Source organism: Amblyomma mixtum, chromosome 7 (assembly GCF_055824585.1).
Source record: "Amblyomma mixtum isolate Tamu chromosome 7, ASM5582458v1, whole genome shotgun sequence".
NCBI lineage: Eukaryota > Metazoa > Arthropoda > Arachnida > Ixodida > Ixodidae > Amblyomma > Amblyomma mixtum.
Window position 1 is genome coordinate 70,069,521 of NC_143018.1, and position 24,527 is coordinate 70,094,047.

The 24,527-nt window shown below is 50.3% G+C and overlaps 1 protein-coding gene across 1 annotated transcript in view; it reads left to right on the forward strand.

Moving 5' to 3' along the window:
* Positions 1 to 23,979, forward strand: part of mle (dosage compensation regulator mle) — a 59,440-nt gene extending 35,461 nt beyond the window's left edge. Inside the window, exons 21-27 of the mRNA XM_089552859.1 lie at positions 4,452 to 4,563; positions 6,802 to 7,054; positions 9,862 to 9,960; positions 13,469 to 13,642; positions 14,574 to 14,689; positions 20,700 to 20,912; positions 23,180 to 23,979. Of these exons, the coding sequence (XP_089408985.1) occupies positions 4,452 to 4,563; positions 6,802 to 7,054; positions 9,862 to 9,960; positions 13,469 to 13,642; positions 14,574 to 14,689; positions 20,700 to 20,912; positions 23,180 to 23,723 (1,511 nt within the window). The 3' untranslated portion in view covers positions 23,724 to 23,979. The remainder of the gene's footprint in view (positions 1 to 4,451; positions 4,564 to 6,801; positions 7,055 to 9,861; positions 9,961 to 13,468; positions 13,643 to 14,573; positions 14,690 to 20,699; positions 20,913 to 23,179) is intronic.
* The last annotated feature ends 548 nt before the right edge of the window (positions 23,980 to 24,527 follow it).

Here is a 24,527-nt window from a genome sequence, read left to right on the forward strand (position 1 = left end):
CTGATTTCTGTCGCGACCTCCGTCGCATGCGCAATCAAAATGGACCGGCCGTGCTGTGTCGTTGGTTGCAAAGCCAGGGTTCGGCAAGATGTTGCCCTTCGGTACTGTCTGCCGAAAGATGGAAGTGAGCGAGCCGTCGTCGTCGTCAGGATTCAGCGCTCGATTTCTGAACGGCGTGTCCTTAAAAGCTTGGCCGACGCGCTGCACCGATCGTCGCTTGCGAACTGCCGCCCCACTACAAGCAGGGAGACACGGGGCGGTGAGCATCGCTGCGCCGCCCTACCCAAGCTCCGCTCACAACCGGTGTCGCACTTCGCCGCCGTGCAGCAATGCCTGAGCGCTGCTTGGGATGGTGTACATATATCACAAGGCAAGATCGCCTTGTTATCAGAAATACTTCTCGAGCAGCGACAAAGCACGCCTGCTTATGTTGCGAGCTTTCGGCAACGGCACCGCTCGCGGGCGCTCAGGGCGACGAGCTCTGCTGCTGCCTGGCTGCCGTGGTCGTCGCTAGGCCTATTGCCTCTTCGGCATCGAAGCTGCAGCGGCCGGCGCTTCGGAAGTCGCCTGAGCTATAATACAAGGCTTACTCTACACATCGCTTTTCAGTCAACAGCATCATCTCACAATAAAATAATAGTATGGTCACTTTCCGCGACTCCTTCTGCAGCGAAGCGAGCGGGCGCCAGGCGAGTCGGAGCCCACGTCGGGCCAGCGGCAGCTGCGAGACGGTTGTGGCAAGAAATTTGCTCGTATCGCAGTCGTTACCTTTACCAGCAGCTCAGTATTGGTCAGCGATCCTCAAAAATGACACATTTTTCACATTTCTTATCCCAGGGTTTATTATTTACGTCAAGAACACACTTTAGCTCGTTTTTATGTCGCCGGCAGACGGGATCCAGGCTGGCCGGCCGGCCGGCATGCTCGGCGTACATCACGTTCGCACAAGAAAATGCAAAACAGCCATGATACCAGCGAGGATGCTTCCTAGATTCGAGCAACGAAAATATGTCTGTGCAAAAGTGGATCTTTCGGCAACGACACCGCCTGCGGCAACGCCGCGCGACGAACTGCGCGCTGGTCCCAGGCTGCCCTAGTCGTCGCTAGGCCTATCTGGTTTCGCATTGAAACCGCAGCTGACGGCGCTTCGGAAGTTGCCTGCGCTATAATAAAAGGCCTACTATTCACATCGCTTTACTGCGAACTCGTCCCATAATAAAAGATATGTTCGATTTCCAAGATGCCTTCAGCAACGGAGCTAGCAGACGGTAAGCGAACCGCACCAAGTAGCAGCAGCACCAAATCGGCTGTTGGATGAAATTTGCTTGTATCGCAGTCATCACTTTTACCAGCAACTCGGTATTGGCCAACGATCGTCAGAAATTATGCATTTTTGACATGCATCTATCCAAGGGCTTGCTATGGACGAGAACAAACAATACTAGCGCGTTTTTCAGTCGCCGGTGGCCGGCATCAAGGCTGGCAGGCCGGTCCGGCGTGGCTCGGCCCCGAGCGCCCTGAGCAGCGCGCTGTACGGCATCATGACGCTGCCGCTCTCCGCACTCGTATTGGCTCCCGCTTCCCGTCGTTGCGTTTTCCGCGCGCGGCTTGTCGTAGACATCCAGCAGGTTGGACGCAGGCGACGAGCTGCGATCGGTTGTTACGACGTCGTTCACAACGGCGCGCCGCAGCGAATCGCACACACTTTTCGCACATGTGTCCCCGCCTTAAGGCTGAAATCCCATTTCGGCACTCATCCGCAAAAGTCGTTCCTTCAGCTCGGGGTCTATAGTACGAGAGAAGCCGCAGCGAGGGTTGCGAGACACAGGTGAACATAGCAGACAGCGGGAAAGCGAGCGAGCGAGCGATCGAGCGAAAGAGCGCGTCAACCGGAAGTAAACAAACCGATCTCGTCGATGACGTATTTGTGGGCGGAGCATGGTCCCGGCCTGTAATCTTTATTTTTTTATGGTTTGCTCCGGTGTACGAGTTGAGAGGGAAAAGGCTGGTGGTCATTTTTAATAGCCATTATCTCTGGTTCCGCACAAGGTAGATCAAAAATTTTTGCGGTAGGATGATGGATCGTTCAATGTCTATCAATACTTCGACTTCTCTTTGCCTACATGGACACCGTTTCAGGGACCCTTTAAACCCCAATAAACCAAATCAATTTTTATTGTTGTGTGGTAGTTTTTTCCAAAATGCTGATGCAATTTCCTAGTGTGTCTGAAAACAGTAGAAAGGAAAAGTACTCTGTTCAAAGTCATTAATGGCACATGCTGCCTGGTACACCACAGTAAGACACACGATGCTGAAAGAACTCCTTTGACAGCGCATTAATTGGTTACTGTGCTGCAGTTGGAATTTTGTGCGTTTAAAATAGTGCTCTCTTGAGACAGTTGTGAGCAATCTTATTTTCTTTTAAGGTTTTAAAATGGCATATAAAAGTTGTTGCCATCAAGTCTTCCCCTCCCAAGTGTCCCTTAGGCTTGGGCACCTAGTGGAACTCCTCAGCGGGTTTCACTGCATGTCCTGCACTTCTGTGTAATTTTCTTGCTTATCATATCCAAGCTTTATTCTCTGTAAAGGTGACGAATTTCTTATTTTGGGACGGTGATTTCTAAATTTAGCTAGACCATATTTCCGTTCACTATCCCTTTAAAGGAAATAAACTTGCAGGTGAGGGTGTTCCCCTGCTGTTTCTTCCATCGCCAACTCTTCCCTGCATTTTTCTGCCTCTCCTTTCTCAGCGACCCACGCTACCTTCTTTCTGCTTCTGCGCTCATGGCTAGCTTTACTTTTTTTTTTTTTTTTCGTGCGCGCGCTTTGCCTCTTCACTCCCGAGGACTTCAAGAAGTTGGCTTCTCCTCACAGCTTCTGAGCACCTTTTTATCATTTTTGGTGTACATTTGCCTAAGAATGTCAGCCTCGCGCATGCCATGTTGTTATCATTCCGCTGGAGGTATGTCGTCACGGCCAGACGCTCTTTACTCTGGCCGCTTCTTTAAAAAAAAAAATTGGCTGGGGCTTAGCTAAGGTTAAGCCTGGATATCTTGAAGCGAAAAGCTGCGCTGATCCACGATAAACACGCGCTTGCGGCGAACGTCAAACGATGACGCATAGCGCACGGCAGCGTGCGCCTGTTCTATGGGCAGGCGCGCCTTATATACCGTATTTTCCGGTGTATAAGACGCACCCGCCATATATGCAGGCTGTAATTGAAAAAGTTGGTATATAAGACGCACCCCAGTTTACCCAGTTAGGCTAGTGAGGATCAATTAAACACGCTTGCGCGACCATCACGAAATTCACCGTACCTGTGATCACAAAATGAACGAGGGAGGGGAAAACCTCAGGTTGCTTCAGCCAACGTTTCGACAAGGGGGCTTGTCTTCGTCTGGGCAAAGCGTTCATCATTGGCAGGGATTAAATAGGGCCTTCGCTCCGAGGAGGAAGGCCCCGTACCTGTGAGAAATTCTTAAGCAACTCTAAGTGCTCGAAAAAGGCAACACTCACGCCATTTCTGCCCACGTTTTAGAAAAAAAAGAAAGAAAAAAAATGAAAAAACTCTCCCATATGTCCGTAAGAACATTTTATTTCTACTTGAAACCTTGGAAGTCTTCACCTTCGGATGCGCTATCGAAAAGTTCGCCCATTTCTGGTGGCAACGCGACTGAAACATTCTCTTCGCACTACGTACATGGAGCAAAGAAAGTTGCAAAGGGTGGCTAAAATAAGAACGCCGGCTTGTCCTGGCTTGTCTTGACAAAGGCGAGAAGCGTGATTGTCGTCATCTTTTGGCATTTCGCATTACTTTTGCTTGGGGCCTCCGAAACGGTGGTGTGTTTGTGATCCGGGAAGTCGTCATCCCCGTCGTTTCATCATAAAGTTCACCTAAAAAAAGTTACGCACAGCGGTCCCCGTACTGAAGTATTAACCGTGTTACAACCGCATCATTGCTAGTGATATTTTTTCGGTAAAAAAGCTTGAACATGAACCTGAGTAATTTCTGAACTCGCAAAAAAAAAAAAACGAAAAATTCGCATATAAGACGCACCCTTGTATAGGACGCACCAGCAAGATTTTTGAAAAAAAGTCGCGTCTTATACGCCGGAAAATACAGTACCCCTCCTTTCTAATGCGCACTGCGCTTGGCTGCGGCAAAAAGTCAGTGGTGAGGAGGAGAAGCGGTGGCACACATGCGCAGTAGCCTGCGCTGTGCGTGATGTCACTCATGCTCCGACATACGCCGGCTCACGCGAAGCGCGGTGTTGACTAGCGTAGTGAAGCTTTTCGCTTCAAAAATCCTTACTATAACCGGGAAAAAGGTGCAGTCATCTATGGGAGGTGGAATGGAACTTGTTACACCCGAGTTTACTATAGCGGGGTTGCACTGCATTCTGATGTCAGGTCTGTGTGCTCTCACTAATTTAATTTTCCTCTCTTGCCAGAGATGGGAGCCTTGACGGTCACTGGGGAGCTAACACCCCTGGGCAAGATCTTGGCTCGTCTGCCCATTGAGCCTCGACTCGGCAAGATGCTGATCCTGGGCCTCGTTTTCGGGTAAGCTGCCTTCAGGAAATTTAAACAGTACAGCCCACTTGCAACAAATGCAGCCTCAAGTGCAGCATTTGTGTGCTACATCCCAGAGTTGAGTGCAAGAGAACTGTACGTAACATGATGAACTCCCCTGAAGCCTACCTTTTCTGTGGCTGTTCTTTGTGGTGTGCTTTCATGCTACGTCCATGAGTTGCCACTGTTTCGATAAAAAAAAAAATTGGCACTACCGTATTTACTCGCATAATAGGCGCACTTTTTTTCCAGAAAATCCGGCTCAAAGTTCGGGGTGCGCCTATTACGCGGGGTAAAATTTCCGGAGATTTTTCGACTCGCAAAATTGAACACCCAGCGTAAACGCACTCGTGTACGGGCCGCACCCCGTTTTCGCGAAGAAAATGTAAAAAAAAAAAAAGATCCGTGTAAGGGCCGCACCGAAACTTTCCACGACACACGCGGGAATAGCCATTGGAATGCACGCGCCGAGGCCTCCGCGATTGGCTCCGGCTGCGCGCAACGGGCGCTTGATCGCGGAGGCCACACACGTGCACAGGAGCTTCCAGACGCCGCCCACGGAGGGCGCCCAAGGCCAAGCTCATCATCATCATCATCGTTTTCCTCCGCCGCGAGCTTGCGCTATCTATATCGCCATCAGCATCTCCAGCTCGTTTTTTTTTTTTTTTTTTTTTTTTTTTTGCTGTCAAGTGCCGTGATTTGCGGTAGCGCGATAGTAATCGTGGTTTATGGCTTTGCCGCGGAGCGTTGCTGTTTTAGCTCGATGGGCAAGCACCTTAAAAGCTACACGGCTGGGAGTTTGCTCTCGAACACGGCAAGCGTGCGGCAGGTCGGAAAATACGACGTGGCCGAGAAGTGCGGCAGTTGCGACTGCGGCGTCCCTAAATTTTCGTACGCGACTCCAAGCGCCGAGGTTTTCGTGGGCCTAAGTCGGGAACGTTTCCAGCTGGAGATGAAGCTTTCCAAACAGACGTTTAAAGTGAGCATCCCTGAAAACTGAGTGCGGCTGTTCTACGCGATGTCGTTGTACGTGCTGTGGGTCCGCAGCAGCTGCGACGACAGCAGCACTAGTAGGGACTAGTAGTCAGTTCAGCAAAAACTTTGTTAAAATAAAGATTGGGAAGCGGGGGGCGGCGAGGCGTCGGCTTGCAATCGTGTAAATACAGTATTGATCACAGTGCCAAGTTCGGGGTGCGCCTATTATGCGCGGAAATAAAAAAATCTGATTTTTCGCGCCCTAACTAGGGGTGCGCCTATTATGCGAGTGCGCCTATTACGCGAGTAAATACGGTAGTTACAGTATACGGCTGTGTATAACTTTACCTTCCTCTTTAATGAAAACGAGCATCTGGAACTTGCAAATGGAGCCAACCTATTTGCAAGGTGCCATGATTCTTTGTTAGCTCATTAATTCAGCTCATAAATTCCAGCGGCATTCATTTGAACTTTTGAATGATTTTAGCTCAGTGCCATGTCCACTTGTTAAATAGATTGTTCAAGCTAATCAGTTCCGCCTCTAATATCAGTTCACTCACAGAACTGTGGCTCAAGTTTGCTCTGTAGTTCAAGTTGCTCTCTTTCTATGTATCAAATTTACCTCAATCAATTTTTTTCTATAATGCTCTGTGCTGTCCGGATTTACTTTCTAGTCCGTTTGTTTTTCTGGTACACTGCACGTGCTGATTTATGCCCGATACACGGTGCCACTGCATTGCCAATGTGACGTTCATGCTGCCTTTGTTCGTAGCAAGGCTTGTGCAAATATTTGACATAGTAGAAGCCCTTTACAGTAAAGTTACTCGGACCAATAAAAATCTTAAAACAGTAGCAAGGTCTTTACTATATCATTTGTTGATCACTGCATGGCTCTAAGAATACTGTCTGGTAATTAACTGGCTGCTTATTAAACACATATCATTGGGTTATTCAAGAAACACTCATAAATACGCCACTGCGATGGCTCAGTGGTTATGGCGCTCGGTTGCTGACCCGAAAGACGCGAGTTCGATCCCGGCCGCGGCGGTTGAATTTCTTTGGAGGAGAAATTCTAGAGGCCCGTGTGCTGTGCGATGTCCAGTGCACATTAAAGAACCCCAGGTGGTCTAAATTTCCGGAGCCCTTCACTACGGCGTCTCTCATAGCCTGAGTCGCTTTGGGACGTTAAACCCCCATAAACCTAAAGGCATTTTTTGGTCTGGCCGTCACCGTGGTGTGGTGCAACGCGCGCAGGGCTGGCGATGCGCTGTGCACCATCTCGGCCAACAGCAGCACCTTCCCGGAGCCCTTTGACACGCCCTTCCCCAAGCGGCTGGCGTACGTGCAGCGGCGCTTCTTTGGCGGCCGCTGGAGCGACCACATCACGCTGCTCAACGTGTTCGGCCAGTGGGAGCAGGCCCACATGCAGGGCGAGTTTGCCGAGAGCAACTTCTGCGAGCAGTTCTCCATCTCCATGCCCACCCTGCGGATCACCTACGACGCCAAGGTGCGTTGTGTGTGTGTGTGCATGTGACTTGTTTGCTCGAGGACAACTTGGGAAGATGTTCAAACATTTTGAGTTGATTATCGAGTGTTTCTCGTACTTGCCTGTCTTAGTTTCGCTGATTAGGTTTTCAAAATAACAAGAATGCCGCCGCAGTGGCTCAGTGGTTATGGTACTCAGCTTCTGACCCGAAAGACAGAGGTTCGATCCCAGCCGCGACGGTCGAATTTCGATGGATGCGAAATTCTAGAGGTCCGTGTACTGTGCGGTGTCAGTGCACGTTAAAAACCCCAGGTGGTCGAAATTTCCGGAGCTCTTCTGTACATCGTCCCTCATAGCCTTAACCGCTTTGGGACGTTAAGCCCCATAAACCATCAAAGTAACAATGAAAAACAAAGAACTGCTGCTAAAAGGCTAAGCATTGCCTGCATGGCTGGAGTGGAGCAGAAAGGGCATGTCATTGGATGGGCCTATGATGTTTAGGATGACGCACAATGCCCACTCGAATTCTGAGTGCAACCTCCACATACCGAGTTAGACCGCCAGGAAGATTATGTCCTGCGGTGGATTTATTGAACGCGTGGAGCGCCGCAGAGATTCTTTTGTCGAAGATCTGTGTCTCCATATGAAAGGTTGCTTGCTTGCATGAAAAGAAGGCTTCTGCTTAACAAGCAGCACCACTGCAGATGTGCCGAATGCGACCAGAGCGCGGCGTTTGTGTTTAAGCAGCTGTGCTGAAGAATGCAATGCAGACATAATGTCATGTGCTGCTCTTACAGCCTGCAATATAGATATTAAGTTTTTCAACAGCAGACGAGTGGTGCAAAGCACAAAAAATGACTAGAGGCCGCCGAGTTAATTTGAGCTTCTATTACTACGAGTCCTCACTGGGAAGCTCTCTCTAACCCTCCCCACCTCCTGCAGCAACCAGACATGAAATATACCGGTTTACTGCCGACTGGCAAAGTGATTTTAAGGCGGAAGCCTTTAATGCCTCATCGTTGCAAGCAGCAGTTGTCGACAGAAATGTCACGCTTTTCAGTTGGTCAAAACGGTTGTGACGTCACAGTGTGCGAATTTCAAACGGGGCCAATTGTACTTTGGCTAGTAACCAATGCAACCACTTAAAGGGATCGTATAGTGATGCTCCAAGTAAGTGGGACTGAGTTTAGATGATTGCTTAATTAACCAATTAACCTAATTTTATAGTCAGACCAGATAGATAAATAAAATCGAGTAGAAAATTGCCCGAGCTCGGGAATCGAACCCCGGTCTTCGGCGTGCGAGGCGAGCATGCTATCCACTCGGCCATGCCAGCTCGATGGTTTGGAATGAACAAAGGCGCGTCTAGTGAATATGGTGTCATCATTCACTCCCATCTTTCTCCCTTCCCATAACAGCGTTTAGGTGTCCAAAGAGATATGCCTGACAGGTACATTTCTTTTCCTCAAAAACCAATTTACCGATGAGCAAGGCATAGAACCGAACCGGCGATGGCGTTCTATGCATAGACTCCCTGGCAGCGTTGCAAGACGCTGTCGCGTTCCACTCTTGGAGGCAAAGCTTAACATCTTAACCACACATCAGTGACACGAGCAGCAACATCGCGCTTAAGGCTTTCGCCTCATCGCAGTTTAGGTCAACAAAGTGCCCCCCTGCATTTTTTCCATTCTGCCTGCATTTCAAGATCAGTCCGAAGGACGCCTCTCGTAGTAAGCCCACCGGACATGTGGATCTGGATGTCAGTTTTCGGATCTGATTCGTTCTTCCTTTGGATGTCCGGATTCAACTTTGGATGTACGGACCTTAATCGGACGTTCATCGGACAATGTTGACAGTCTGGAGGGGGTCGACTTACAGTCAAAACCAAAGCATGGCACCATGAATAAAGGTGAAACAAACGGAATATCAGGGATGCTACATTGTGGTTGCAATTTTATGTTTGCTCCATGGCTGTACCCAGTAGCATTTGGCTAATTTGCAGGGCTTTTTTTTTTTTTACTTTTTGCTGCTCACTCTGTGCTCATGGGAGTGTTGATAATTGATGGAACTGCTGCTGTTCCAATCGCGGTGGCACTGCCTCAAACTTGGGATTCTCCTATGACGACACATGACTAAGTGACTTGAAACATGACGTGCACATGACGTAACGCAGACTTCGTGATTTCTGGCGGCCAGCACAGCGGCCTAGCAGCAGCCGAAATGAAAGCTACCGCCGGCCGCACGTTGAAGGCATCTATCGTCTATTGCGGCTGTCGCTACCGTCGTTTCGCTTACGTTTGCACCGGCGTTTTGCCAGCGTTACGATGGATCCCGTTCTCGAAGTCGTCAACGAAGTTCTCGCAATAGACACCTTTAGCATACCATGTACCTTGTTAGCGTTAGCGGAATACCGGGAGCCCGCCTATAGCCGGTGATCAGGCGCTGATTGGTCCCGATGCTGCAGGCGCGCGCGTAGCTGCCGGGTACGTGGCGCCATCTGGCGACGTCAAGGAGATTTACGCATGCATTGGCTGCGCCTCAGTGATTGGTGGCTCCTCGTGTCCCAGTGTTACTAGAACCATTGGTTCTAGCAACACTGTTTTGTCCTATGACGTCATCATGCTTGTACTTGCAAGTTTGGCCTGTGGTGGCGATACCTGTATTTTGGTTCTTGCTCTTTTCTACGTTACAAGAGCTTTCTTGTCAGTATAAGTGGCGTTTTTGTAATCAGGAGCTGGTATTCTGTCGATACAAGCCAACTTCAATTTCTCCTCAGTGTCCCTTTAAGTCATGTTTACCTGGACTTCTTTCGTACGTGTTTTCCGCAGAATCAAATCAGGGAGCTTTTGATGGCCGCTGGCTTTCCTGAGATGGCATTGGCTCCTGAGATGTACAACTTCAGCGGTGTTGACCCCAAACTGGATGTGGTGAGTCAGTTGTGTGTGTGGCATGATTTATTTTTCTCTTTCCTTTGTGTCATGCCTGTGCATTGTAGTGCGCAGTGTGACTGAGAGAGTACTGCGGGAAGCTGGTGGAAATTGAGTTAGCAGGATGGTGCGTTCCCATTAATTAGGAGTCTTATTTCTCTTAAAAGAGCTATACTGACGGCTAGCATAAGTCTAGTCATTGGTGCTTCATGACTATTACTATTGACAGCTAGGCAAGCATAAAAATACTTGAATGGGTTGCCGTAGGCCTGGGATGTTGAAGCACGCTGCTTCACAAATATTGTCCGTCAAGAATTTTTTTAATGCACGTTTGTGGAAGCTGAGTTATCTGCAGCCAAAATTTGAATTTGAGTGCCTTCGCACCCTTTCCGCCCCTCATCACTTTTTGCATACTGAAAGGTGGGCGCTCCTCTGCCGGCCCCATCTTTGGGGGCGGAGCTTCCTGACCTGCCGGAGCTACGCGGCCTATTGGCCGCCGCCGCTATGGCAGCTGCTTGAAGTCTGAAAGAATCTAACCAATAGCCACCTCTCAACTTGTACAAGCAGGTGCGAGCAAGAAAAAGTCACCGAGGAGAGCTTGCCAACTTTCGCGCGTGACTGTGGGTTCTCTAGATAGAAGTGCATTAGTATTTGGCTCAGGCATTTATGACAACACAACGCAGTGACTGAGATACCGTATAAACACGTGTAAGGGCCGCACCCGTGTATGGGCCGCACCCCGCTTTCCCGAAGGAAATGTTTTAAAAAAAAATAAATCCGTGTAAGGGCCTCACCCGAACTTTCCATGACCCAGGCGGGAATAGCCTTCTAAGTGCACACGCCGTGGCCTCCGCGATCGGCTCCGGCTGCAAACAACGGTGAGCTCGATCGCGGAGCGCTTGATCGCGGAGGCCAAGCACGCACGCAAGAGCTTCCAAAAACCGTCCCTGGATGGCGCCCGAGGCCGCAGCCATCATCATCATCGTCAATTTTTTTCTCCCCCGCGACTTCCCGCTATCTAATCGGCATCAGTATTGCCAGCTACAGCCTTTTATGGCGTATTAGCGCGTTCGCCGTAGTTGTTGTGGCTTTGTGCTGCCGCCGGGTAATGCAGTTTTAGCACGATGGGCAAGCACCTTATCAGCTACACGGCTGGGAGTTAGCTCTTGAATGCGGCAAGCGTGCGGTGGACAGGGAATTCGACATGGCCGAGAAGTGCGTCCGATGACCGTGCAATCAAAAGGGTGCATTGAGAAACACAAGCTGCAAAAAGCGCGCTTTCCGAGGCGAGCTGTGTGAGTTTCCCGAACTGCTCTGCTAGTGATGGAGATGCGGAGCAACGGCTACGCGTTGACAGCGGACATGCTGCGCGGCTTATTTGGGATGAGCGTGCACCAGAGCACAACACCAGCTCAGAGTCGAAATACTCTGGAAGTGACGACTGAAGGTAGAATAAATGCCGTTCATTCCCTGATTGCTGTTTTTGCTTAAAAAAAAAAATTTGTTTTTCTAAATCACATGTATGGGCCGCACCTCGAAAATTGGCTCCCGAATCTGGGAAAAAAAGTGTGGCCCTTACACGCGTTTATACGGTAGTTGGTGTGCTCACCTCAGAAGGTGTTTCAGAGCCTCTTTAACAGTGAAAAACTGAAAGCAGTGCCGCTGCGCATTCTAATTACTGTGGCTTCTGCATGACAGTACCTTTGAATGAAACGTAGTAACAGATCGTCGACACAATGAGACTGACCTTTGGATTTTCTGTTAGTTTACCCATGGGCTTGAGTGCATTACTGTTTTACAGCAACAGAGTAAGCTACATTATTGACCTTCCTCTCTTCATGTTTGCGTCTGTGTTGCAGCAGCTTGAGTACCGTATTTACCCAATTCCAACGCGCCCCCGATTCCAACGCGCACCCAATTTACGGCACCAAAAAAAAAAAAAATCAAGCCCCGATTCTAACGCGCGCCCGATATTGGTAATGAAAAAAAACAACTACAAGCTCCGCTTCTAACGTGCATGTGACTTCCACGAATGAAAGTAATTTGCAACCGTTTTTGTATTTTAAGGAGAGATGCGGGTGAAAAAACCGCGACTTTTTTCGATAAAGTCGATTTTGTATTTTCTTACGTTTTGTATTCCCCCAAGACTCTTCTTTTATGTATAAAAAAATCAAGCCGATAATCAATGGGAAGTTAGTAAATAATGCAATTTAAGCACTCGCGGTGGCTCGCGAAAGTGCGAATTTGACCGAATTTCGGGAACGCGGCATTTCGCTCCACGGCGTCGCCCGCTCTTGAATTTTCGCGGGGAAGTAGGCCTAACCCTCCCCTACCAGAAGCCACTTCGGCAGCGGCGCATTCTTGATAAAAATACGAAAAAAAAAAGATCGTTTCCCGCCCGAGTCGAGCGTCGCGACTGGCCCTTCAAATCACGTGGTACGATCGGAGCCCTTCCATTGGCTATGAGCATTCCACCGCACGGTCGGACGCAGACGCTCTTTCTTCGTTCTGCCGCCACCGAGACGTGAACCAACGCTTGTGCCCGGGTTTTTCTCCTTTCTCCGCTATGGATGCGACTGAGAAACGAGATTTTTTTTTTACGCAAGTTCCTGACAAAGCATCAGTATAAAGGAAGACGCCCCAAGCGCAAGCGGAGAGCTCCGGTGACGGGAGGTTCGTCTGCTGCTAGGCGTAACTGCGGCAGCGGCGATGCACCATTTGGATCCTTCAAGCTTCTTGCGGAGCATCCATGACTTCGTCAGTGCATCTGAGCGAAAGATAAAGATGTTCGACGGCCAAAACAAGCGTAAAAAAAAACGAGCGCGGAAGCGCTGTTATCTGTTAGGTCGGCATGATGCACGACCTCGTCAGCGGCGCGGCGTGTCCCGCCTGCGGACGATGTAATCTCTGTCAGAGAATCGGCCGCAAAACAGAAAGGACTCTCATCGTTTTTCGAACTTTACCGCCAAAATGACGCATTTCCGACAACCGTTGTTTCATCAACATATTCTTCGAGCCGCGTATCTCGATCGTGCAAAGGCAGTGATGAGGCGTCCGCCCGCGGCAGTGCACGGGATACCGTCGCCGTGAACGTGGTCCGTGGTCGCTGAGCACGCGACCAATGACAAGCGCCACACCGATTGAAAACGGCTCCTGCGACGCAGAAAACGACGAGCAAGCGTGCTCCCACGTTTGCCGGCAGTTAGTGAGCTCCCACATCGCATAATGGCGATGACGATGGGCAGCTATGGGGCAGTTTCGGTTTGCACTCGAATCCAACGCGCATGCGATTTTGAGGCGTATATTCCCCGAAAAAAGGTGCGCGTTGGGATTGGGTAAATACGGTATGTGCTCTAGTTGGTTGGCCAAGAGCAAACTACATTACGGCTGCTTTTTATTTTGAGTGTGTGCGCACATGCGTGCGCATGCACGCCTTTGTTGTTTGGCAGTTCTTGGTTCCTTCACACTTGTTGTGTGAGTGTTCATGGTGTCTCCCCCCCCTTCCCAGATGGTGGCCTTGTTGGTGATGGGCCACTACCCCAACATCTGCTACCACAAGGAGAAGCGCAAGGTGCTCACCACAGAGAACCGGGCGGCACTCATCCACAAGACGTCGGTCAACTGCACCAACCTGCCGGCCTCCAACAAGTTCCCCAGCCCCTTCTTTGTGTTCGGGGAAAAGGTGACGACGCTGGCATTTTCCTATCCACTTCTTCACTTGCAGTCAGCGACCACTCACGTCGTCAGGACTGTTTAAAGAAGAGCAGATGTGCCATGATTTCGTAGGGAGGGTCAACGGAGGTCTGCTTGGTCGTTCTCCTCTGTCACCCTCCCCTTAGCTCTCACAAGCTGTTATGTATTTTGTTTGGCTCCTGCCTACTCTGTAACCAGCTAAAGGCAGCATTGGTATGCCTTAGTGCTGAAAAACTCTACTCTCAGTTTGCCAAGCGCGTATAGTTACGTTGAGCTTCAGGAACTTGCAAGAATGTTTCTGTACTGGGTGAAGGAAAAAAGAGCCCTAAGAACTGTGCACCATCGAATTCTCCTTGCTCGATGTATCCGCTTTTCTGGGCCATTTGAAAGGAGTAACGTGCCATTGGCACCCAGTTGCTGTGCGTAGTGTACATAGTGTCAGTTCAGCCGCCGCGGTGGCTCAGCAGTTATGGTGCTCGGCTGCTGTCCCGAAAGACGCGGGTTCGATCCCGGCCGCTGCGGTTGAATTTCTTTGGAGGAGAAATTCTAGAGGCCCGTGTGCTGTGCGATGTCAGTGCACATTAAAGAACCCCAGGTGGTCGAAATTTCCGGAGCCCTCCACTACGGCGTCTCTCATAGCCTTAGTCGCTTTGGGACGTTAAACCCCATAAACCTAAACCAAACCATAGTGTCAGCTCACTTGTGGCATTGAAAAGTTCGTTTGTGCACCTCTTCCTTACTTTCCTGGGAAAACGTCATGTGCTGCTCTCTTTCTTGTCGCAATTCATTTGCCTGAATGGTCTCTTCATGCAGAGAATTTTTATTAGACTTGCCTGGAGGGGGCAGGCCTGTGTCTTATCTCAAAATGTATTGTTTTTTTTTGCATAAACCCGGTCATGCAATTGTCCGTTTCAACGCAGATCCGCACGAGGGCGGTGTCCTGCAAGCAGATGACCATGATTTCTCCCCTGCACATCCTGCTGTTCGGCTGCAAACGAGTGGAGTTGGTCAACGGGGTGGTCCTGGTTGATGGCTGGTAGGGTTGCCCCATTGCGCATCCGTCTTCTCCCCAATTTGTGCACGCAGAACTTGGCCTTGACACAGTTAAGTGCGGCTGCAACAAAATTGAGAAAAGTTGGCAATTTCTCATTAAATACAGGCTTCCATTGCATGCAGTTTCTGCACGAAGACTCAAAAGGACAGAACAGAAATGAAAATAACAGCTTCCTGCCGTAGCATGACAGAACTTGGCATTCTGCGTGATAGGAGGTCACTATGAAAGAAGGAAAATGATTAAAAGGAGTGGTATTACTTTTTCCTGGAGTCATGCTGTGCAGCCACCTTAACTTGACACAGATCAGTGAGTGTACGTTCACATTTAGTCAGTGTAGTGTTGCCGTTCGGGCTTCTTGACTGGCAAGGTTCAGAGCCAGGATAGTGGGAAGCAGGAATTCCAACTAGTGCAGCCATGAGCCGGTGACTGGATAACCATGCGTGAAAAAGAAGAGGCAGCATGTTGTGGCATGTGCTTTGTGCTGCACATGTGAGACGCTGCAGCTGTCCCACTGTACCGTTTCCAAAGCAATCGCGCGCTCTTTGTAGGCCATCTAGATGGCAACAGAGAGCATCCCATTATCTTGAATGGCAACGATGGAGAACAAAGAGCAGAGCCTATCCAAGCCAGTCTGATTGCGCCCGCCGATTCCATTTAAATCCAAGATGGCGCCTTTCACAGTGGTGGGGAACGGGTTGGTTGCGACAGCAATGCCCGCTCGCATCTACATTAGGCCGAAATAACAAACTTTCGGTTGAAAACCGATCTCCACAATATTGTTTGCGTCTATTTTAGTCCGAAAAATCTAACTTTTAGACTCCACAAAGTCTAAAATATCGGTTGTGAAAATGTACACGTTCCTATGAGGTGCGCGACGGTTCCTCAGTGAAGTCTGAAATATCGCGCAAGTCCGAATTATTGGAGTCAGAAAAATCGGTCGGCTACTGTGTACGGTGGAAAACGCCAAGAAACGAAATTAAATACAGTGGAACCTCGATTATACGACGTTCAGGGGACCGCGCGAAACCGTCGTATTGTCACGTTGTAGTGACAGCAGTGCAGCGTTCAGGAAGACACCAGCCAGTCTTGGAAACGAAGCTCTTTATTTGGGCTGACTTGCGCCCTCAAAAGAACTGAATCACTCGGTGGCGGCGTAAGCAACAAGCGTGCTTGTCAATCGTCGAACTACGAATGTCCGTTGCTCGCGGCATCGCTCAATTTAAAGCCGGCAAGGAAACTTCCAGACAGCAGGACAAGATCATCTACAGTAATCTGAAAAAACCTAGATGCCGCCTTTCATGGCTGCGATCAATCGAGATTATACTGGTCGCTTCTCGCGTCACGAACAAAAATGATGACAGCCCTTTCCTGCAGCCTTGAGCGTGAACGAACAAACACTACAATGATACGTGGCATTACCCGCCTTCCAAAGAAGCATCGTCTCGATGCTTTAAAATGAAATTAAACACGGAGAATGCTTCGAGAACTTAGAGTCCTTTAGCATTCCTAATAAGGTGTAAGGGCAGCGGTAAAAGCTTCAAGTCTGGCCGTGTCGTCGTCGTCGTCGGTGTTGTCGTCGGTGTTGTAGTTTTTGTCGTCGTATTTGTCGTCGTAGTAGTCAGTAGTCGTCGTCGTCGTAGGGGTCGTCGTCGTCGTAGGGGTCGTCGTCGTCGTAGGGGTCGTCGTCGTCGTAGGGGTCGTCGTCGTCGTAGGGGTCGTCGTCGTCAGAGGGGTCGTCGTCGTCAGAGGGGTCGTCGTCGTCAGAGGGGTCGTCGTCGTCAGAGGGGTCGTCGTCGTCAGAGGGGTCGTCGTCGTCAGAGGGTTCGTCGTCGTCAGAGGGTCGTCGTTGTCGTAGGGTTCGTCGTTGTCGTAGGGTTCGTCGTCGTCGTAGGGGGCATGGTATTCTGTTTTCGTCGATGGAGGATCTTCGTTCTTGCGCTCAGAAGCAACCTCACCTCCAGAGGCTGCTTTATTCAGTTTAACCTTCGGGTGCCGGGGGAACGTCCACGCACTGCGTAGCCTCGGCTAGGAGATACATAGCGCGGTGACAATGGCGACGGAGAACGTGATAGGCGGCTCGGCGATGAGTATTCTTCCCGACGCAAAAACTCCTCGATTTCGGCTGGTCGCTGGCCGGGTCGGGGTCATGGGGCGTCGTAAGAGAACCCTCGGATGCCCATTCTCCTGTATGGGCAGTACCAGAGAATGTGACCGGCTTCTCCGCAGTGGAAGCATTGTGGGCGGCGCTGGTCGGGTGTTCTCCACTCGTCGCATTTCCTCGGCCGTGTACGACGCTCGTAGGACGGGCGAGTTGGGGTGAGAGGGCGGCGCTCCAGCGCAGCTGGCTAACGGCGATAGGGGCTTGGGTCCCGTCGTCGAGGTACAGGACGGCGCACTGCTGCGGCGTAAGTCATGGCTGGAGGCTCCAGAGGCTGCGTGGTAGACTGGAGTCAGGTCTTCCGGCGAATAACTCAAAGGGCTGGCGTCGCGACTTGCTGGGGTGTCCGGTACATGGAAGGCTACCCAGCACCTCCACCAGATGTCACGTTGTAGTGACAGCAGTGCAGCGTTCAGGAAGACACCAGCCAGTCTTGGAAACGAAGCTCTTTATTTGGGCTGACTTGCGCCCTCAAAAGAACTGAATCACTCGGTGGCGGCGTAAGCAACAAGCGTGCTTGTCAATCGTCGAACTACGAATGTCCGTTGCTCGCGGCATCGCTCAATTTAAAGCCGGCAAGGAAACTTCCAGACAGCAGGACAAGATCATCTACAGTAATCTGAAAAAACCTAGATGCCGCCTTTCATGGCTGCGATCAATCGAGATTATACTGGTCGCTTCTCGCGTCACGAACAAAAATGATGACAGCCCTTTCCTGCAGCCTTGAGCGTGAACGAACAAACACTACAATGATACGTGGCAGTATAATCCGGGTGTCGTATAATCGAAAATCAAAGAATGCGGCCAGTGGCGCTCGGCCTTGCGCCGAAAACTGTTGACCGGCTTCAAGCCCGCGGCAAGTACGCCAATCAGATTAAAAAAGACAAAACCCAGCATTTGTTTGAAACAGATTTGCAAAAAAATCTTTATTACCGTTTAAAAAAAAATCAGTAATTTTTTTTTTGCACCTTTGTCCAACCTCGGCGCATTAACTTTCTTTCAAGGGCTGCCACGTCCGGCAGTAGGTCGCCAACATCGTCGCGCGCGCAAACAAAGCGCCGGATGTTGTCGACGCTCTGCAACACGTCCGCGTAACTAGGGATGGGAGCGCAAACCTCTACATCGTTGTCCACTTCCTCTTCGTCGGAAGTTTTATCGTCGGGGCACATGGCATCCATTACTTCCATTACAAAAAGCGCCGTGGACGCCGCTGTCCTCGCTTCGGCGAGCGCGGCCTCGCCCGCTTATCTGTTTTTTTCATCAGCGTCCGCTCGGGCAGACGCATCTGTTGCCGCAACGCGCGTCTTATCTTTTCTCTTTATCTTTCCTCTGATCTTTTAACTCTCTTCTATCTGCACTTGGCAGCGGTGGTGGCTTGGCTCCAGCCAGTAGGCGGGCCCGTGCACTTTCCTTTTCATCCTTCTCTCAGTCGCAACAACAACGCGCAGGCCGCGCCTCCTCCAGACTCCGACTGCACAGGCTCGACGAAAAAGAGAGCAAGTGCACTTGGCGGCCTCGGCAACGCTCTCTTCCGCGCAAAAACGGGGGTGCTTAGATTCGCATGCAAAGTTTTTTTTTCAGAAATTTTTTTTCGAAAATAGGGAGGGTGCTTAGAATCGCGAAAATACGGTACATCCCGGCCTGCGTTTGCTGACGACCTTTTTTGACGGTCGGTACGAGCCAGCCGTCGTACGAAGCGGGGTCCTTCTAAAATTTGCGTCGTATAACCGAGGTTTTTAATGCATTGTCTCTATGGGGATTTTGCCGGGACCGCACAAATTCGTCGTAAAATGCGGGTCGTCGCATGACCGGGGGACGTATAATCGAGGTTCCACTGTACAGGCATCACACCATTGGCTGTTTCACAAGCAAATTGTGGTGATGTTGGTGCCTCGTTTTGGTTGCAGATTTTAGGGGCTGGGCCAGACAGTCAGTCATTCACTTCCAACTGTGATCACAAGACTGTTTCGTTATCAGCATCACGAGATTTGATCGAGTGGTGGGGGAAAAAATGTGCCATTTTTGAACCCAGTTTTAAAAATGTGTCTTTTGCCTCCCAACAAGTGACCAGTCAACGACCGATAATTCGGACTCCATGGGGAATGTAAATATAAGTCCGAAATATCAAATGTCTGAAAAAAACGAATGAAGCAAAAAATACCTTTTATTTACATTTTAGGGCACCTGTGTCCGGGAGAACTTGTCAATGCGTTGCTGCACTCACTTCCGATTACGTGCGACCAAATCGGTCTCTGTGTCCACCAGTGTCATGCTGTCACTGTATGCTGATCAAGTACTTCAAAGGCTCGAGTCAGAGTCGCTCTTCAGCGGTGGGAGTTCTTGCTCAATTAGTGCGTTGTCACTCAGTTCGGCACACGGTGACGCTGCGCTGTCGACGTCTGCGAAGTCCCTGAAATTTCTAAGCCAGCCGTCGCTGAACTTAAACGCTCTATGCCAAGCCCCAGCATGAGGGTCTCAGCTTTATGCTTCAAAAGGTGGCCAGAAACAGGAACGCACTAAGCGACAGTAGCATTAAGCCAGATGTTTAATGCTCCTTCTAATATCGGGTAAAGTCATTGTCGCAGCCTTTTCTGTTCAGCTGCAGATGTTTTCTGCGTTTCTTCGAGAATCTTCGACTTGTTCTTCACATAATTCAATATCGTTTGCTTCGAGACACTGAAACTCATGGACAACTTTGCCTTGTGAACGGCCGCTTAGCACTTGCTGTATTATGGCTGCTTTCTTCATAATTTTCAGCATCGTGTATTTGCCGCGCTTTGTCGTTGTTGGCGGCACGGACTGCAAAGGCACCGTTGGCACCATTTGCCTTGGCCTGTCGTTGTCAAACACGCGGGAAAGGTTGTTATGTGACCACTTGAATGAACCTAAATTAACATGCACTGGGACACACGCAAACGAGCACATATTGGCGGCGGGGAGGCCATAAACGACCAACGACATGCTGCCGGAGCTGATCACGGAGGCCACAGTCACACATCGCGAGTAGGCACTCGTCTCCGCTTTTACCTGGAGTCACGTGACTTAATTGCGGAAGCGACCGCGTGGGTGATTGAGTGCAAATTTCAAAATCTCACACACATCGCAGCCTGCGCATTACAAGCGGCCACCACGAGAAGCACGGGGCAGAGTCCGGATTATCGAACATGGAGCTGGAGGCAGTCTGAAATATTGGTCGCTCTTGTAAGTCATGTTTATGTGGCAAGTGGCGGTGCCACAAAGCTGTCCGAATTACGGGCGTCCGATTTATCGGTCGGCGACTGTATTAACTTAGTCAGAGGGAGCCAAATATTTGAGTTTTATCAAGAGCAATGTCTTCCAATGCCTCCGACTGCCATAAAAGGCATGGCGACAAGTCCAGGAGCCTTTGTGGCCACCGGAGTGAAGTTCCGTGGAAGGGGTGGCAGGTCACCAGCCATGCTATCAGACAACACCAGAAAACAAAGTGTGCAGTCCTGAGCATTCTTGTTCTAAAACACCACTGCATGATGGCCGGATTAGTACATTACAGCAGCGTGAACCAGTGCGAAGCACGAAACACGATAAGAAGGATGATGGCTGATCGCAGTCCAGCAGTTGTCCGCCGTCATTCTTCTGGTGTTCCTTGTTTTGCGTTGGTTCATGTGGCTGTTTCTGTTCTATAGTCTTGGCCAAAGGGCAGCCTGTAAATGTGGCTGTGCCCTTTACTTTTCTTTTGTGCCTTGGGGCAGTAGTAACTCAAGTAGTGCCTCAGTGGTGTGACTCAAGTAGTGACTCAGTAGTGCCTCAGTGGTGTGCGTGGTGTGCAGTCTCCTCTTCTTCTTTCTGGGGCCTCAGGATCAACCTCAAGATGGACCCCCAGGTTGCGGCCAACGTGCTGTCCCTGCAGCAGGCCGTCGACAACCTCATAGTGGACGTGACCGCTGACCCCGAGATGCTGTCGCAGCCGTCTGAACAATTTGCCAGGGTGGTCAGCGTCGTGAAGAAGCTGTGCCGGTTTGACAGTATCCAGGTTGGCGCGGAAGGCGCGGACCTCACGGAGTCGTTTGGGTGAGCCCCATGTTTGTCCCCTCTTGACCTTCCCTAGCTGAGAATGGATGCACTCAGAGTAACAGGCAGCTAGTTGGCCATCTACTTGGAACATTTAATTTTTAGAATGAAGTGCTTCAAGTGGACCCCGCCTGACTTGAATGTACCGTAAAAACCCGCGTATAATACGAGGTTTTTTTCCCATAATTAGTGTCCTAAATTTCCGCCTCGTACTATTTGCGGATCCGAACAAAAATTTTCGAAGTTGCTCGAAGTTTTGGTTTCATTTTCGCGGCGTGGCTACGGCTTGGCTTTGCTATTGGCGCGTGGCTACGGCTTGGCTTCGTTACTCTCGACAAACGACGTCACGACGTCGTTTCTTTGTTTATCCATTGGGTGCGGAGGTGGGTCGCGGTGTGCCATGCGCCTGTTGACAACGCACGTGCTCCGACATTCTCGGCGTGCGGGCGAGAGCCGGTTGTGGTCGGATACGTCAGATCGGCGACGCTACGCCAGGCGCAGTTCGGGAGCTCTACAGTCCAGCCACTCCGACGCGAGGCAGCGCATGCGCAGAACGTTCTTCGTTCGAAAACCGGCTGGGAGAGGAGGCGAGTGGCGAAGGGGGTAGAGGGGAGGAGTGGCGTGGGCATGGAGGAAGTGGGCGGCGCGTGCGGTGCATTCTAGGTGGGCGGCTTCAGTGCGGCCCGCGCGAAATGCAGCCGGCTGCATTTCGCGCCGGGCACCGTCAGACCGCGCCAGAAGCCGCCGAACACGCTGGCGATCGGGCGCCGCTGGAGAATAGAGGGTCGCGTTTCGCCGACGTGACGTCGCCGTGCCGCGCGCGCTACGTCAGAGTATAACCGTGCCTTAAATGTCTTCTATGAGCTTGTGTTACTCGTATTATACGCGGGTGAAACTTTTTTCCCATTTCGCGTCTCTAAAACTTAGCCTCATATTATATTCGGGTTCGTATTATACGCGGGTTTTTACGGTAAATAACTTCGGGTGCAGTGAAGTTTTGTCCAGCCAGAGGGCCCGGACTATCTTTTATCAGTGCTGCTGCTTCCTTATCTCAGCGGGCTTTACATTCTGCTCTCAGCATTGCTGTCTTTCTGGAAACTGCAAGCTGATTTATCAGCAGTCCAAAACAAAAAGACAAAAATAAGTGCTGACACTCTCATAGGTTTGGAAGCATTGCAGATTTGACTCTAGGCCTGTCAGGCCTAGCATCCTGTGTGCAGTGCTTCATTTCTGATGGCAGTGTAAGTGTTTTTTTAGGGGGGGGGGGGGGGGATTATAATTAATGCGTACTTGTTCACACGCTGAAACAGCTGTGTGGGCTCTGGGCCACGGTGTTTATTCTGAGAGTGAAAGCTGTTATAAAGGTTCAGTTTAGTTAGCCATATAGCCGTACATTCTACCGTGCAATCTGCAGAGTCAGCCGTAAGACCTTAATTACTTAGCAAATTAATTTAGCATAACTCAGCTAAGTTAAAGCTCAATTCAACAGCTGCCACCTGCCAACCATGCAGAGTGGGGAGGGGGAGATCTCCCTGTTCACTTTTTGGAAGAGGGAAAGTGAAAGAAAAGGGGGGGGGTGGGTTGGAAGCGACAAGTGACCAGATCAGGTTTCGCTGATTCGCATGAGCACAGCTAGGCTTTATGACTCATATGGCTGGCAATTTAGATTCCACGGTCAAACGCTGAGCTAAATGGCTAAACCAAAGCTATAACAGCTTTCGCTGATTAATATGTTAAGCCAGTATGCTTAGCTCTGCAGATGTGTTCATTGGAGGATCAGTGTTGCTACAAATGTCCTAATCCTGTTGAAGCGGAGAATCGGCAAAGGGATCCTGAGAACAGCGGAAACAGTCGATCACACTTAGAGTGTTCTTAGTTACTGTTATAGTTAGATGGAGCTCAAGAACGAAGCGGCATTTCCTCGTCAAAGGACCCTCTTCCAGTCAATGAAGTCTGCTGAATCTTAGGACCCCGCTAGCTTAACAATGGAGGGAGTGGCGGGGCAGCACAGTGTGGGGACTATCCCCAACCATGGAGGCAGGGGACTATTTCCTTTCACTGGTCACTCCCCGCATTGTCACGCTGGGAGGACCATGAGAATCTGTCTATGCCATTGGCTGGAAGAGGGTCCTTTGACTGGGAAAAGCCGCTTCATCCTTGAGTTGTATCCGAATTATAAGTTTTTTGGCTCTTCAGAATTATCACTGCGTGCTTGCGGTGCTCTTGCGCTTGACCTCACAGTAAAAAAGAAAAACTTTCCTTTACAGTGGGAATGCACAGCCCTTCAGAAAGATGCCTCGGTTGAGCAGCGTCGGTGGAGGAGGACCTGGCGCAGACTATTCTAATGACTTCCGTGGTGGCTTCAGAGGAGGCTCTCGAGGTGGCTTCAGGGGTGGCTTCAGGGGTGGCTACGGAGCCGAAAGCAGGGGCAATTTCAGTCCCGGGTTCAGGGGCAGCTACAACCGCGGTCGTGGCTTCGGCTACGGCAATAGGGGTGGCTCCAGCTACGGAAACTCTGGGGGCTACGGAAACTCTGGGGGCTACGAAAACTCTGGGGGTTACGGAAACTCTGGCGGCTATGGAAACTCTGGGGGCTACGGAGACTCTGGCGGCTATGGAAACTCTGGTGGCTATGGAGGTTCTGGTGGCTATGGCTATGGGAACCGTGGTGGCGGTGGCTACGGTAGTTACAGCAGCGGGAACCGTGGTGGCTACAGCAGTGGAGGCTACCAGGGTGGAGAGGGCAACAATGGGGGCGGATGGGGTAGTGGACGGGGACAGTCAAGAGGAGTCCGTGGTGGGACATGGTGAAGGTAGCCAGTTGTTTGATGGGCATGATGTGTGTTGCTGTGGTGTGCCTGTTATTAAATTTTTTTAATGGCTTTTCGTTGCATAGCTGCTGCCATTACAGCAAATGGTGGCTGAATACCAAAGAACAGGTCATTCCTCTTTGACAAAGCCTTGCATGGCATCATCGCTGTTCTCGCTTTGTGCCCATGCCATTGTCACCAGGTCTCCTAGCATTCATTCCACATTCAATATAATAAAGGCATCGTTCTATAACATACATCCTTGTGCCTGATTGTTCATTCTGTTTCCCCATCTGAAACAATCCAGTCATCACACTTGACAAAAGTGATTAATGAGACATCACCCTAGGTGGGATTGATTTTGTCAAAGAGAAAAGGTGACCTTTCTGACGACTGCTGACAGTTTGCTTCGGACAAGAACATCGCAGGAGCATATAGGTGCCCTTTCAGACAAGAGCAAAAGTTTTGTTCAACAGCATTAAATAGCACCTGCTTCCTCCAGCAACCAGACGTGAAATATACCAGCTTATTGCCATCTGGAAAAGAGATTTTTTTATTCTGCTAGTATTTCAAAATCACTCCAAAGAAGTATACACCCCTCGTAAGCCCGTCATTGCTGTAGCGCAACATGCCCCACACTCAACTGCCAGTCTGTGCGCCGGGTTTGGTATCGTCTTCATCAACTTCCACTCCGATGGCGCAAACAGATTAGCTTTGCTGGCCACAGCATTAGAGTAGAATGCCATCACCGCAGCCTAACACCTCGCATGCGTGCTTTCGCATTGACGGCATGCAAGTAATCTGA